This window comes from Numenius arquata, chromosome 16, assembly GCF_964106895.1.
Source record: "Numenius arquata chromosome 16, bNumArq3.hap1.1, whole genome shotgun sequence".
Taxonomy (NCBI): domain Eukaryota; kingdom Metazoa; phylum Chordata; class Aves; order Charadriiformes; family Scolopacidae; genus Numenius; species Numenius arquata.
This window is the reverse complement of record NC_133591.1, coordinates 12,636,104-12,650,783: the sequence shown is the minus strand read 5'-3', so window position 1 is coordinate 12,650,783 and position 14,680 is coordinate 12,636,104. Positions and strand designations below refer to the sequence as shown.

General features: G+C 45.5%; 2 protein-coding genes across 3 annotated transcripts in view; one reads left to right on the top strand and one right to left on the bottom strand.

The window, feature by feature from the left end:
- TAOK3 (TAO kinase 3) overlaps positions 1 to 1,671 on the bottom strand; it is a 94,227-nt gene extending 92,556 nt beyond the window's left edge. Inside the window, exons 1-2 of the mRNA XM_074159845.1 lie at positions 1,487 to 1,671; positions 510 to 572 (exon numbers count right to left, since the gene is read on the bottom strand). The gene's annotated coding sequence lies outside the window, so the exon portion shown is untranslated. The remainder of the gene's footprint in view (positions 1 to 509; positions 573 to 1,486) is intronic.
- A 3,044-nt stretch (positions 1,672 to 4,715) lies between these two features.
- SUDS3 (SDS3 homolog, SIN3A corepressor complex component) overlaps positions 4,716 to 14,680 on the top strand; it is a 32,453-nt gene continuing 22,488 nt past the window's right edge. For both annotated transcript variants that reach the window (XM_074159855.1, XM_074159854.1), the window contains exons 1-6: positions 4,716 to 5,415; positions 7,246 to 7,315; positions 8,376 to 8,431; positions 8,798 to 8,869; positions 11,179 to 11,198; positions 11,772 to 11,928. In XM_074159855.1, the coding sequence (XP_074015956.1) occupies positions 5,250 to 5,415; positions 7,246 to 7,315; positions 8,376 to 8,431; positions 8,798 to 8,869; positions 11,179 to 11,198; positions 11,772 to 11,928 (541 nt within the window). In that variant the 5' untranslated portion in view covers positions 4,716 to 5,249. The remainder of the gene's footprint in view (positions 5,416 to 7,245; positions 7,316 to 8,375; positions 8,432 to 8,797; positions 8,870 to 11,178; positions 11,199 to 11,771; positions 11,929 to 14,680) is intronic.

Below are 14,680 nucleotides of genomic sequence, written 5' to 3'. Positions count from 1 at the left end.
TAACCCTGAACGGCTTCCATCCTCTTATTTAGATCACTATCCCGGACAGTGGGCAATGCAATTTGAAATCCTCTTGGGCAAAAAGCGGAAGCGAGCACAGCCCTCCCACAGCCCCAGTACGTCCTCATGCGAGGAGGCTCCAGCCCAGCAGGAAGGCCACACCAGCACCACCTGTTTTGCTGTTTTTAAACAAACATGGCAGCTGCCACTAGGTTGTGTGCTGAGCTCAAGTACTCCGCACACCTATGAGACCAGCCTTCAACTGCAGGAGCACAAACCAGAGGAGAACACCCTGACTGGGGACAGGAAAACCACCACCGAGCTGCTTGATTCTACCCAGGGTGAGTAAGTGACCAGGGAAAATCAGGGTGCTACGAGGGCTACCGAATTCTGTAAGTAACATAGTTATAGAATTAGGGAATTAATTCTGCTTATATCCCCGGGGGAAAAAAAAAAATAAAAAACACAAAGAAATACATAAAACAAAATTCTAAGGGCTTAGTACTTGCCTAGTGTCTTCCTTCTTTTTCCTTCCCACGCAAATATGAGTACTGCTAGATGACATTCAGCACCTACAGTAAATCATTTTTTGATGTCATTAAAAGGACAGATACATCTGCGAAGACCAGACATACGTAATTACTTCCAACTCAGTTTAAAGAAAGCTGACAGCAACCAAGCTCCCCTTTTCACTTCAATTTCACCAGGCCAGCACTAATGCCGTTCAAATTACTTGCTCACGGACAGATCCGAGGGGTAATCTCTACGGACAAACACTGTCTAACCGAGCTCTAAGTGTCCCTGGCTTGCAGGTGAAGGAAACGCAGCCTTTATTCCCCTCCTCTCTTCACATTCACCCTCCCACAGAGGCATATCCCCCCTACCCCCACACAGGTTACTGTCACTCGCCGGAGCTGCTGTCCTGCAGCTCTAACTTCCCACAGAGCTCCTGTGCCAGCAAACTCGGGGCAGCTCACCACACCAGGCAGCTGCGTGCCACGAGTCCCACAAAACCCAACACCAAAGGCTGGGAAGCTGCGCCCCCTCAGCCCCCTCACCCCATTCCCTCTCCTCCCCAACCCGTCTCCCCCTCAGCTCCTGTCCTCTCCCAGTCCCTGCTCCCCCGTCCCGGCGCTCCCAGCCCCAGAGCCGCCGCAGGACGAGCGCAGCCGCCCGTGGGGCTGACACCCTCCCCACACCCCCCTACTCGAAGCCCGGAGGCCCCCTAAGCAGCCCCGGGGAAGCGCCCGGGCGGGCCCCGCCGCTGCCGCACCCCCAAGGAGCTTCACCGTGAGGCGGCTCCGGGGCGCTCGGCACCCCCCGACCCGGTACGCAGCGAGAAAAGTGGTGGAGGGTTTATCCCCAAAACCGCTGACTGACCCCGGCGGGACCCGCCTGTCAGAGCCGAAGCCGCGGCGCGCGCCCCCTCAGCCAGTGCCGCCGCCGCCCCACAGCCGCGGCTCCCGCTCCCACCCCCGCCACTCACCTGGTGCCGGCCGGCGGCAGCGGGCCACGTCCGTGGCGCCCGGGAGGGAAGCGGGAGGAGGGAAGGAGGGTGTCCGCCGGCCCGTCCCCGTCCCTGCCGCTTCCTGCCACGGCCCCGCCGCCGCCCGAGGCGCGGCTCCCCCCTGCCAGGCGCGGCCAATCGCTCGGCGATCGGCTCCACGGCCTGCCCGCCGCGGGCGGGAGGGAGGGAAGGGAGCGGGTATCGGCGCTCGCCTACCCAGCCCAGCGGCTCAGGCCACGCAGCAGAGCGGCACCGCCTACATCGATCGCGCCCCCTTGCATCGGTGCTCGATTCAGCCGCTTGCGCCGTGTCGCTGTTAATGGCCGGGGCTGTTACCTCAGAACTGGGGGGCTCCTTAGGGCCTGGGGTGGGCGGTGTCGGGGCCCATGGTAGCCTCAGGTGTATGAGGGGTGATGTTGAGGCCTGTAGTGGGCTCAGGTGTGTGAGCAGCTGAGTCGAGGCCTATAGCGGGTTCAGGTGTGTGAGGGACTGTGTGTGGGCCTGTAGCGGGTTCAGGTGTGTGAGGGGCTAAGTCGGGGTCTATAGCGGGTTCAGGTGTGTGAGGGGCTGGGTGGGGGCCTATAGCGGGCTCAGGTGTGTGAGGGGCTGGGTGGGGGCCTATAGCGGGCTCAGGTGTGTGAGGGGCTGGGTGGGGGCCTATAGCGGGCTCAGGTGTGTGAGGGGCTGAGTCGGGGCCTATAGCGGGGGGGGGGGGGAGGGCGGCAACGGTGGAGGCCAGTCACAGGGCAGGTCTGAGTCTTTAAGTACCTGCTGTCAGTCTTAGGAGAGCTTTAGCAGTGGCTGTGCGTCCTATGGCAGGTTAAGTCAGGCAGAGATTCCATACCCCCAAAAAAAAAAAAGAGAAGGTCTGGCTTAATAGTGGCATGCTTGTAGGAAAGGCCACAAAGGAGAAGAAGGAGCTTTAGCTCTCGTTAAGAGATCTGGATTAGGAAGAGCTCAGAGACGGGGTAAGGTGATATAATGTTCTTGCTGCACTTTGAGTCTAAAGGTGAATACTCATTCTTTTATAGCTGTAGAGCCCCACAGTAGCTCATCCTTTGATAGTTCTTGAGTATTTTTCTGCTAAACAAAGCTGCAGGGGCAGAGGTTTATCTTCTGCCTCATACAACCTGATTCTATTAGCTTGTTGCCAGCAACTATTTTCCTTCTGGGCTTTCTTCTAGGACTGTCATCCTACAGCCCTTTGAAACTAAAGATACAGAAACTTGAAAGCCATGTATTCCAGGCTGAGGGTGTTGGTATGCATTCTGCTCTTCAAAGGCCGAGGTACTATATTACAGGTTTTCTCATTGCAGTCATCTAATTCATACAATAAAGGAGTTGCCATGATCTCTGTTTATAAGCTGAGCTTTGGAACCTTTTTGTCTCCATTTCTTACAAATGGAAAGAAAAACATAGTAAGCATGACTTCGGTGTCGGCTACTCTGTGAGTAGCTGATGCTGACAAAGCAAGAGGCAGAAATCTTTCTTCAAACTGAGTGAATGTATATAAAACAATAAGTGAGTTGTGATGAGAAAAACAGCATTGATGAAAACGTGAGCCAAGAACAATAGCTTGGCAGAGAAGTTTAAACTTTCCCTGAGAGGTCTTTGGGACGTAGACAGTTAAGTTTCTGCATTTGTAAGGGAAACATGGCATTCCTTAAAGCTGAACCTCCTCCCTTGGGTTCCCACTGAATGCCTGAGAGATGACAGTAGAGGGTGTCTCCAGAAGGCTAATATTAAACATGAGGAATTAGTATGGAGGGAGCAAGTGAGATTCCAGTTTTGACCACAGACTGAGCTAAAAAAATTTTGCATCAGCAGCTGCGTGCAGCCAATGAGTAAGAAACTGCACGCAGCTCCTTCTGTTCAAAGGGTTCTTGTGTGCCCTCCTATTAGCAAATGCACCTGCCCTTTGTGAGATGTGTGAAAGACGGGCTGCTCCTGAAGGATAAATCGTCTTCAGACAAACGGAAAGCGCTGAGGCAGTGTTACAGAGGATAAATTAACCTTGGAAGGGCAGCCTTGGTTTGGACACGCTTGCAACTGGTTTGCTCTCCACGGCAGTAGGAACCAGGCTTGCAGGGGAGCTGATGGACTAAATATGTGGGCACATGGAAGAGATACAGACAGGAAATGAGGAAGAAAAGGGGGGAAATAGGGTTTATAAAGCTTTAAGGGGGGCCTGGTTAGTTCTGAGAAAGAGCTTTAGCCAGTCCCACCTCTATTTTTAAAACTCTGTGACTGGTTGACTTCAGGAAAGTTTTTTTTGAACAATCCAAGCCAGGCGCGAGTCTGCGGGGAGAGGACAAGCCCGTGGGCGCTGGGTGCAGCGTGGGCACCCACCCGTCGGTCACCACACCCTTTCCTGTTGGCCCTGTGGCCGCGGGTGGCCCTGCCAGCTGCCACTGCCCCGGTGAGGGGAAAGGTAAAGGGATTGCGTTCCAAAATGCTGGTAACGCCCAGCGCCTGTCACGACCCGGCAACGGAGATGTGGCAGAGAGCAGCTCTGGTGTCATATCTCCCGTGTGCCAAGGCAAATGCCCTCGAACGGGACATTGAGCTCTGGGAGCCGCTCTCGATAGCGTTCGCCTTGTGGCTGCGTCTCAGCCTCCCGTCTCCCGTAAAAGGTAATATTTACTTATGTAAAAAGGTCCGGGGCATACTTTGCGTGGGTGTTGCGAGTTAAAAATTGTCAGTCAGGGCAAACAGATCTTTGGGGTGAACTGCGGGGAAGCAAAGTGCACTCTGTGCGGGATGACAGCCTCTGTGCTGAGCAAAGCCTGTGACCCCGTGCTCCCGGCGGCTGCCAAACGCCCGGTTCAGCCGGTCTGGGAAAGCGCTGCCGTGGTTTTGGAGCTCGGTCCTCCTTTAGATAAAACCCATCCTATTCCTTTTCCCCGGGTTAGGTGTTTGTGGTATCTCAGTGAGTCAGTAAGTTGTGCGTTTGGGGAATGCACCTCACGACTGTTGAGGTGTGAGTGTTCAGCGTGGCTCTGCTGGAGGCGGTTAGGCTAATTAGTTCTTCCTAAGTGACTTAAGAGTTGCAGAAAATGGCTAAGTGAGATATTTAGCCTGAAATATCAACGGGAGGTGCTTTCATAGGGAAGGGGATCTTGTATTTAATGGTTCCTGCATGCGAATCTCAGTGCCTAATCAGGAGGTCACCTGTACCCTGCAGATGGGAGATGTTTGTTATGGTTTTGGGTGCTTCTTCTGGGAAAGCTGCTGTCTGCAAGCATGAAGGGACCACTTCATCTGGGTGAATGCAAGATCCCAGTACTGTGGTGGTGCTTTGAGGAACAAGGAAGTAAGTTCTGTATTTAAAAAATAAATAAATCATTGGAAAAAAGAGTAGTGTGTCACAAGAGCTCTATTCCCACCACATCGAGGTCCTGCTCCTTGCCTGGTGAGCAGCAGCACCACTGTGTGTCCTGCCATACAGGTGTTTCATGGCAGATGGGGTCATCCTGGTGGCAAAAGGCAGAGACGCGGGACTCTGGAGGTCCAGGCGAAGCCCCTTTCCTCTACACCCTTCGAAGAGTAAATCCTGCTGGAGAAGCCTGCAGCCGGCGGGGCCGGGACTCGAACCAGCGGGTCTCCCCACCGGCAAGGGCCCCCTTTAGCTGCCCGCCGCGTTCGCCGGGCGGAGACGCTCCGGAAGCGGAAGTGCCTGCGCGGGTTCCAGTCGCCGTTGCCGGGCGGAGGCGCGGGCCCGCGGCGGCTGCGTCCCGTCGCTATGAGCGCGGCCGGGCTGGTGTCTGCCACGCCGCCGGCCCCCGCTCCGCCCGGGGCGCCCGCCACCGCCATGCCCCCTGGCCCCGAGTACTACGAGGAGGAGGAGCTGGAGAGCGCCGAGGAGGAGGACGGCGAGCGGAGTGCTCGGGCCCGCGACTCCGATGAGGGTCGGTAGCGGGACGGGCTGGGCCGCAGCGGGGTGGAGAGGGGCCGGGGGGGTGTTTGGTGGCCTGGGAGGGTGGGGAGTGGGGCAGGGGGGAGAAGTAGGGGTGCCTGAGGCTCATGAGGGGAGAGGGGGGAGCTCTCGCTGGCGTGGTGGGTTAAAAAGGGGAATGCTCTGGACAGGAGCTCAGAGGAGGTGGAGGAGAGTGGGGAAGAAAGGCTTGGGCCCGGTTTGGTGGAGAAGTGGTGTGGAGCAGCAAGAAAACGCAAAAAAAAAAAAAAAGAAAGGGCCTGTTAAAATGCTGGGGTTCCCTATGGAAGAGCAGAAAAGCGAAGCCGATGGAGAGGTGGAATTGAAGCGGTTTTCGAGGTGAAGGAGAGGCAGTGAGGGAAGGGGAGAGCACTGAGGAGGTGGGATTGAGTGTATGGGGCAACAGGGTAAAAGTAGGGGAGAAATCCGGTGTAGGAAGCTTTGTTATATTTCTGTGGTGTGAAGGGGCAAGGAGGCTGTTAAAGTAGAAGAAAGTGTGAACAGGAGTTAGGGTGTGCAAGAGGCTGTTAGAGGAAAGAGGGGGTTTGTAGAAAGACCAGGAAAGCAGTGGAGAAGAGGAAATGGAAGTAAACCCCAGAGTATTCTGGGGTGTAGGATCCACAAAATAACAAATAAGGGAGAGAAAGAATGACCCTTTGACGGTGTCTGTTGCTCTGTCGGCCAGAGTCCTCCATCACGTCTGGTACATTTATGAATGAGGTGCTGGAGCCAAACCTGTAGCTCCTCACAAAGCGTGGCAGTGTACTGGTCGGTGGGGGGTTCTCCGTGGCTGCACACATGAGTATGGAAGTCCTTTATGGTGACCTAGACGTTTCTTATTTTATCTTTGGTCTGTTGAATTTTATCTTAATACATGTAAGCTTAAAGCATTTGTTCATAGTTAAAGAAAAATCTGAGGTTTGATGTAAGGGACTGGTGTCCCCCACCCATGTGTAGGGAGTGTAGCTGTAGTTAAGGCTTTACAGCTGTACCCTGCCTACCACAACTCCAGCCTGGAGCACAGACCTCTCCCTGGGGGGGGAAACGTAATTAATTCTTGGCTACCCATGCCTTATAAATAGAAGCTTGAAAAGGCATCGCAGAAAACTAGCGGTCCCATATGGATTTAATTTTTTTATAGTTTATATTCTCTATTCATAAAATTGGGGCTATCTTTGTGGTAGTGCTGGTCTTCGTTCTGTATAAATGTTGAGGTAGTTCGGTGCAATTTGTAGCTGAGAAGTCAAGTTCAGACCACAGCAAGTAACTCCGTTACCTTTAGCGAGACCTTTGTGGTTGACCCTAACAGCGTCTAGTCATAGTATTTTCATTTTGGAGTGTTTCGGGTCAAGATGCAAAATCAGTTGTAGCTGTTTCAGTCATTTTCTTCTGTACAGAGTGTTATGTCACAGGCAAAACTATAGGAAGAAGTCTGTGAAATATTTTTTAGACTGTTTCCGTCTCACCTTTGTGTGTGTGAATGTTAACGTAGAACCTGTTGTCTTAAAATCGGAAGAAATTACTAGAGTGGGTGTAGCTGAAGTTGAAGTTGTTTAGACTTGACGTAAGTTACATCGCAAAACTACCAGAGGAGTTACTTAGGTTTACTTGTGGTTGCAGGAAAAGAGATGAGATGGCTCATTTCGCTTCTGAATACATCTCTCCAGAGGCCTATTTGGTTGTGTATTTGAGGTTAAATTGCCTGAGGTGTGGGGGTTTGCTTGTTCCTTTGTTTTTAAATAATTTACTACTATTTTTTTAAAGCTTCTTTAGTTTTAACAAGCTGCTGTTTTACCTCATTTAGACACTGAGGATGCCAGTGAAACTGACCTGGCAAAACACGAGGAAGAGGACTTTGTAGAAATGAAAGAACAGTAAGTAATTCATCCTAATTAAAAGTAAGGTAGTGTTCTGTTTATTTGGGGTTTGGGTGGTTGGTTGGGGGTTTTTTGCATAAAACTTGCAATGTTTTATGCCAAGATTGGAGTTTCTAAGTGTGTAGCCCAATGTAATAGCTAAAGAGTCCATATACTTGTATATTTTTCTCTCCTGAGTTACTTTCTATGTTCTGTATTCAAGAAACTAAGTGCTGCTACTGTTTTAAACAAAGAAATAGCTGTTCCCAAAAAGTCTTATCTGAGTTTTGCTGCAAATTAATCTTGCTGCAGACAGATCCTTTAAATAAAATAAAGGCCAAGCAAAAAGCAAGATGCCTCTTAAAATCCCTTAAGCAATAGAATGCTAGACCTGTCCAAGAAGATGGGCTTTTTGGAGACTTTAAAATAGTTTCCCTTGATGTTTAGGTGTATTTGCAGTATTTTGTGCTCTTGCTTACTGGCAGAGACGTGTTTTTACACACAAAGACTTGGCCAGTGTTAAACCACAGATGTGTGAGAAAGGAAATGCAAGTTGATAATCTTTAAGGTCCCTTCCAGTTCTAACCATTCTACGATTCTGTTTGCAACAGCACCAGGTGCAGACTTTGGGTTTCTTTATAATGTCAAGATCTATGTGAGGAAATGCCTTCTGTTTATAAGCAGGGAACTAATACGCAAATATTAAGATTTGACAGTGGCAGAATGATTTTGTTGTAGTTTCTGGCATCTGTAGATCTAAATGTCATTTTAGATTTCAACATTAAAAAAAAATTTAAAAATCCTATTTTACCCTGAAATGCTCCCCAAATAATTGATCTAGGTGCATTGTAAAACCAATGGGGTGGCAGGGTTTTTAGACAGAATTGCATAATAATAACAACTAATAATTGCATAATGACTAATTGCGTAATAAAGTAACTCTTTTAGTTGTTGTTTCTTTCCTGAAGTTCTTCTGAAAAGCTTCTAATCCTGTGTAAACACATTGTAACCTAAACAGTGAAATAAATGCGGTAACTTTGTTTTTCAAAGTAAAGTTGTGAGTTCTCTGTCTTTGCAGGATGTATCAGGACAAACTGGCGTCCCTGAAGAGGCAATTACAGCAATTGCAGGAAGGTAAGATTTGAAGGGGGTAGCTTTTTTCTTGTAACCAATTTTCAGCAGATTTCAAAGGTCCCAGGAGGATGAGGGTTTTGAAAGGTGGAGGCAGCTGGCTCTCAGTCATACTGCTGAGTGAAAAATGTCAGCCACTTCCCATCCTTTTTCCCTCTAAACACTTTTAGTAAAGCATTTCTTGAACGGAGTAGTTGGCTTTCTGAAAAAACGGGGAACATGCTTATCAAAATAAGCAAACTAGAACTGTAGGGGTTTTTATTTCAGATATTGGTCTTTGTGTTTTAAGTGGTGTATGGCTCCTTGAGAGAATTTAATGTTTGGTGAAAGTAAAATTCCCATGGGGCTCCACAATTTATTTCAACTTAGGTACTCTTCAGGAATATCAGAAAAGAATGAAGAAGTTGGACCAGCAGTACAAAGAAAGGATACGAAATGCAGGTAAGCTGAATTTCAGTCTAAGACACTGCATACAACTTCAATTAATGTCTTTTCTAACACCTGAAGAAAAGTAATGATAATTCTGTCCTTTAAAGAAAAGGAATTTTTGGAGCAAAGGGTTCATCTGCTTCCGAGGGCATAGTGTAGGTTTCTTTGAGAGCGCACAAAGCGTGACGGGATCTGTCTTGATTCCCCCCCTTTAATCAGCATTGTTTGCTGACTGTTGTCTAAACACCAACAAACAGTTTTAGTCTTCGTTTGTGTGGAACAGTGCGAGTGGAAAAAGTGGTTTCATTTTTGTCTGGCACAATTCCTAACCTACAGTCTCCCACTTTGGCTTCTTCTTTTGCGCAACTTGGCTGAAACCTTCAGGTGCCCTGTTTCTTCCAGTTTGCAGAAATGGAAAGTTAGGACTATGTGCTTTCCCAAAGATCTGGTTTGTGCCCTGGAACAAGGAGTACAGAGGGTTTGCTGCGGAAGCAGTTGCTCTGTATAGCTGTGACACTGAGTGGGCTGCCGCTACTTCACCTTCTGGAGCTCTGTTTCAGGAGCGAAGGCCCAAGTTGATTTTTAAAGTGCCCAGCTCTCAGCCCATGCGGGGAGCCTTGATTGTGTTACTGCGGAGAAATAACTTGGAAATCAGATCCCTTTGCTCACCCTCCCTCTTTCTTGTTTGTTCTATTTCCAGTAGGTTCTTATCTTGGATGCTGAAGCAGGGCCTTTTATAGAAGCTATTATGTGGAAATAGGAAATGTAGCTGTTCTTCCTTTAGAAAAGTTGGATGAATCCTGTAATGCTTCCCCGTTACTCTGGGAAATATGGCAGAGGGGCAGTGGCTAACGTACTCCAACCTTTGAATAATAAAAATTGTGTCTTTCTAAAAGTGCTTGGGATGGTAAAGGATTTGCTTGAGGAATTTAAGTGAATTGAACTACTTCTTGTTAACAGGAATATATCTTCTGAGGTGAATTTCATATACATCAGAGCTACATTCTAGTAATACAGGGTTACTTGGATAAAATTAAGCCTAACTGCAAACTTGTATTTCTGGCTGGCACAGACCAGTGCTGCAGCAACATATTTCTTCCACGAGAGGGCAGATGGTGATAACTTTCAATTCTGCAATAAAAAAGTCCAGCTGCTTGGTACTACAGAAAGAATGGTCTTTTATCCTTCCCGTGTTGGGGCTTTGGATTTGTATTTTTGAGAATTCACGGATATTAAAGCAACAGTTTAGGTTTACCTGTATCTGATTACCTCCATAACACTGCTTCCAGGCTCAACTGGTAGAGCTCTTTGCAAACAAAAGGTTTGACTTTTTTTTTTTTTTATTGGACCATTATAATCTTTGGTTTCTATTTTGTTGTTTTTTAAAATTATTTAAAAAAAAAAAAAAGGCACAGTAGTACAGTGTTACTACTACAGTATTTTCCAAAATATATTTGAAGCATTTGATCTTTACAGAAGTTTCTACTATTTCAGGTATTGCTAAAGCTTAATATGCTGGTGAAATAGGGTGATTTGAGGACTGATCAGTTGCATTAATTTGCTCTTCTTGCCACTACCTTGAGTAAAAACTTTTTTTTGGGCATTATGTCCTCCAGAAAGCACAGAAAGGATCCCGTCCTGCTTAATTGCAAGCTGTTAGGAATTGGAAAACATCAGTAGCAGGACGATTTCACACCCAGAAATCCATTTGCCTCATCCATAGGTCTGACTTGTCCTCATTGCTGTGTGTTAGAAGTTAACCTTCAGTGAAACATAACAATTTCCTTGCTTGTTTTCTTGGGCATAAACAGCCTGGAATCAGACACGTGTGAGTTAAGTAAATTAATCTTCTACCAGCTGCAGAATTATTTCTGTTCCAGTCATTGCTGAAACTCATTAAGTTGGCCTAAACTGTGAATTTTTGCCAGCCATACATTGAGCTACATGATTCGAGTTTGTATCAAGTATTGATTGTAATTAAACTGGAAGAAAGATGGACTACATGCTTAGTACTGCTGGGAACAATAGCTGAACTGAACAGTATGGAATACTGCTGTGTAAGCTTTGCAAATCTGCTTGACCATCTGTAGAAAACTTCAATTAACAATGCATTTTTGTGGAATTTTTTCATAGTTTCTCATCATTTTTTGATTTTCACTGAAAACAGCATAAAACTGCAAAGTGAGAGAAGAGGTTGGATGAGTACGTACACTATTTAGTTCATTGCCTCTCCTGGCTGCAATATTCAATGACTTAAAATGTTAGGGAAGTCATTTTATGCATCTTTAAAGATAATAAATTAAGTCTCTTTTGTCTTTCAGAACTGTTCCTCCAGCTGGAAGTAAGTACTCTTAATTTATCAAAATATATATTAAGTAGATAGAAGAGGGATAAACCTCTTGTTTCATCAACTAGTACTTGTGCTTGTTTTCCCAGAAGACTTAACACTAGTTAGAGGAAGAAAATTTCTTTATTACACTTAAGATGTAGTAGAGCCTACTGTTGGTATTACTTTGAGTAATTTCTGGACTTTGTCATTAGAATAGAATTAAAAGAAATATTTGATCTGGTTCTGCTGTATGCTGGCTGTGCATTTGGCTTGTTTAAAAAGCTTGTTTAAGGTAAATGATCATGCTGTTTATAAATCTGAAGAGCTCACCGCTAGAAACCTGATATGTTACGCAACATTAAAATGTTTTTTAAAAATAATTAATTCTTTTGCCAATATAAAACAGCTTCCTTAGTCATTTTTAGATGGTGTTCTGTTGATTGTGGATATTGATAATCTCTAGAACTAGTACAGTTTTGAACTGAAAAACTAATCAATAGAGCAATTGAAAGAAGGTGTTGTGGTATCATTAACTTGAGCCATCGGTTCATTAGTTAACCTTTTTCTTCTTTTGGTTTGCGTTAGACAGATCAGGTGGAAAAAAATTACGTCAAGGAAAAGAAGGCAGCAGCCAAGGAGTTTGAAGATAAGAAAATCGAGCTTAAGGAAAATTTGATTGCAGAATTGGAAGAGAAAAAGAAGATGATTGAGAATGAAAAGCTGACCATGGAATTAACAGGAGGTAAAACCAAGATAAACATCTGTCATTTGTCTAATCCACTCCGCTGCTGCTTAGAAAAAAAGATACAAAGGTAGCGGAGCTGGTTTATAGAGACTGTTAGCGTGAAGGCTTTAAAGCTTTCCAAATGCCAACAGTTGTAGAACACAAATTGGTGGTCTTTTAATGGAGAAAGCAGTTCGTAATAAAATTCAGTGACCTGAGTTACTAACAGGTGAATCAAAATCATGCCAGTGAGGCAGCAGAATGGATGGGCTTTCTTATATGCAGGGAAAGGGGCTGCCTCGGTTCCTGGGATCTGGCAATAAAACTATTGAGAGATGCCACAGCATTGACCCCAGCTGGCAGTGCCAGGTTCTAAACTGTGTCCTTCTTAAATCCAGTAGTAGGTGGTGAAGAAGTGGAAGAAAGGCAAACAGTAAAGGTTGAAATAAGCTACTTAAAGCCAGAAAAAGAGATTTGTGAGCTACATTTGTGTCCAGACTCTGGAAAATGGACATTAAAGGGACAGATTTCTTTCATGAGACCAGTTGGTACCTTTGGTGTCTTGGCAATGCTCTTTGCAGCGATTGACACAGTGGAGCTAAATAGAAGGGTAATTAACCTCCTTCACAAATTGTGTTGCTGTGATACTGAACCAAAAGTCTGATTTGATTCTGTTTTTAAGAGCGACTCCCTCACTTGGTGGACAGATAATGTTGGTTGTGTTGCTGAGGCCTGTCCGTGAGTTAGACCTTCTATATCTTTCTTGCATAGTATCTACAGAAGTTATGTAAGCTAATAATTTAATTAGTGTTCAAAAGTAAGAATTAAAACCTGTTTGGATGTATTCAGGAGTGGTTTTGGCTTTGTACAAATTGTTAGGGCTAATCTGGTCTGGAAAACACCCTGAAGTGTGCTGTTTCCCTGATCCTTTTATTTTTAGTTATGAAGTCTAGTCTGATCTTACAAACTGGACCTTAAGCCTTAACTTTCCTATTGTTATGCCTGTGTCTGTTCACTACTAAGTTGGGATACGGTACTAATCTTGCGATCAAGTTTTTGTTAGTGGATCAGGATCCAACTAGATCTTACCTTCGGAAATCTGCACACCAGTGTTCTAGGAGTCTGAAGAAATCCAATTTCTCCAGCAGTGGAACAGCAGTTAGCATCAGGATTTGGATTTGCAGAGTTAAAAGGAGACTGAGGAGAGGGGTAAAAAGAAGTATTTAGTAGTCTGATTGGGGACCAGATTAATCCTCTTCAGGGAAATGTGTCCCACCATTGTTGTGTGTCCTGAAGAAAGGACCTATTTCATCAAATACGACTCTAGGAAAAGGCACGTAACTGTGGAGAAAGGACCCATTCTGTGTGTGTCAACCCTCCCTTATCTCCTTCCTTCCAGACTGGCAGAAATGCAATGTGGTTTCTTTAGAAGTAAAGGATTGTGTTGTGAACGTGAGCTGGAGGCTACAAAATAAGAATACTGGGACGTGTTGACTTGATGGTTTATAAAACCTATGGAAGTTCAGCATATACAAGGATGCGCGTTGGCAGCCTGATGAACAGGCTCGTCTGAGGATGGTGGGAGTGTTGCAGTTTCATGAGGTTGCAATAGTTGCCTCCTGTTCTGGAGCGTTGTGTATAGTCTGGTTCTTAATAATTAAGCCTCATGCAAGACTGTGTTTCAGGTTAAATCTGTTTGTGCTTTAGCGGCTTTTCAAAACTTCCTTTCTAAGTTTTCATGACTCTCTTGAGAATCCCAAAGTTATTCAGGTGTTTACCAGTAAATGTAAGACTCAAACTCTATTTTTTTTCTGAAAACTTGGTGCTGACTTTCAGCTGACTCGTCACAATTTTCAAATACGAGATGCTAAAATAAAGAGAGAAGAAAATTGATCTCTCTGCCTTATTCACATCTTAAGCAACGTAGATAACAGCTCTGGGACAACTCATTTGAAACTGATATTTAAAAAGGAGAAAAAGCCTTCTCGACTTGGCTGCGTATTGCCTTGAGTAAGTGCTTCAGACTCCTCTTCTGAGGCTCTTGTAACTCAGTCTTAGCAAATGAGAAGAATTGCTTACACTCAACACACTAAGTTCCATTTTTAGTGTCTGCAGGGCTATTAATGTTCTGTGGTTTTCAAATTGAGCTTTGAATCTTAGAGATAAAATTTCCTTTGGCATACACTCGGTGGGTGGCACATCATTTTATTTTTCTTTTAGAGCTTTTATCATAATATTTCCTCCCTCGATGTGCAGCTTGGTCATCTCTGTTCATCCTTGAGATAAGGAGGAAAGTAATTTGGTTTTGAAGGTGTGTAGCTGCTTATGGTTTTAGCATCTAGAGGGAGCCAAAGGGGCTTCACAGACCTAAGTGCTACCTGGGATATGATTCAGGTGTACTTAAGGATGAGTAAATAATTCTCAGCACATACAAAGAGAGGTGAGATGATGCGTTTAGCATTTCAGATGTGGTCTTTTGCCTATCAATTCAAGATATCTTCATAAATTAAGGAATGGTTTGTGAGAGTTTTGAGTGAAGCAGTTCAGTTAAGACTACCTGTAGACATTTGGACAAACTGTAATTTCAGATAATTACTTGATGAGACTTGCCTTTCAATTTTAAACAGATTTTTTTTTTCTTTTTCCCCAGTGCATATGCTACAATTTATTTCCTGTCAGCTGCTGCTCTGTGTGTTATTAATTAGGTTCATTTCATTAATCGTAATTTGAAACGTTTTTAGATAATCTGAATTTAAATAGTATTTGTGTT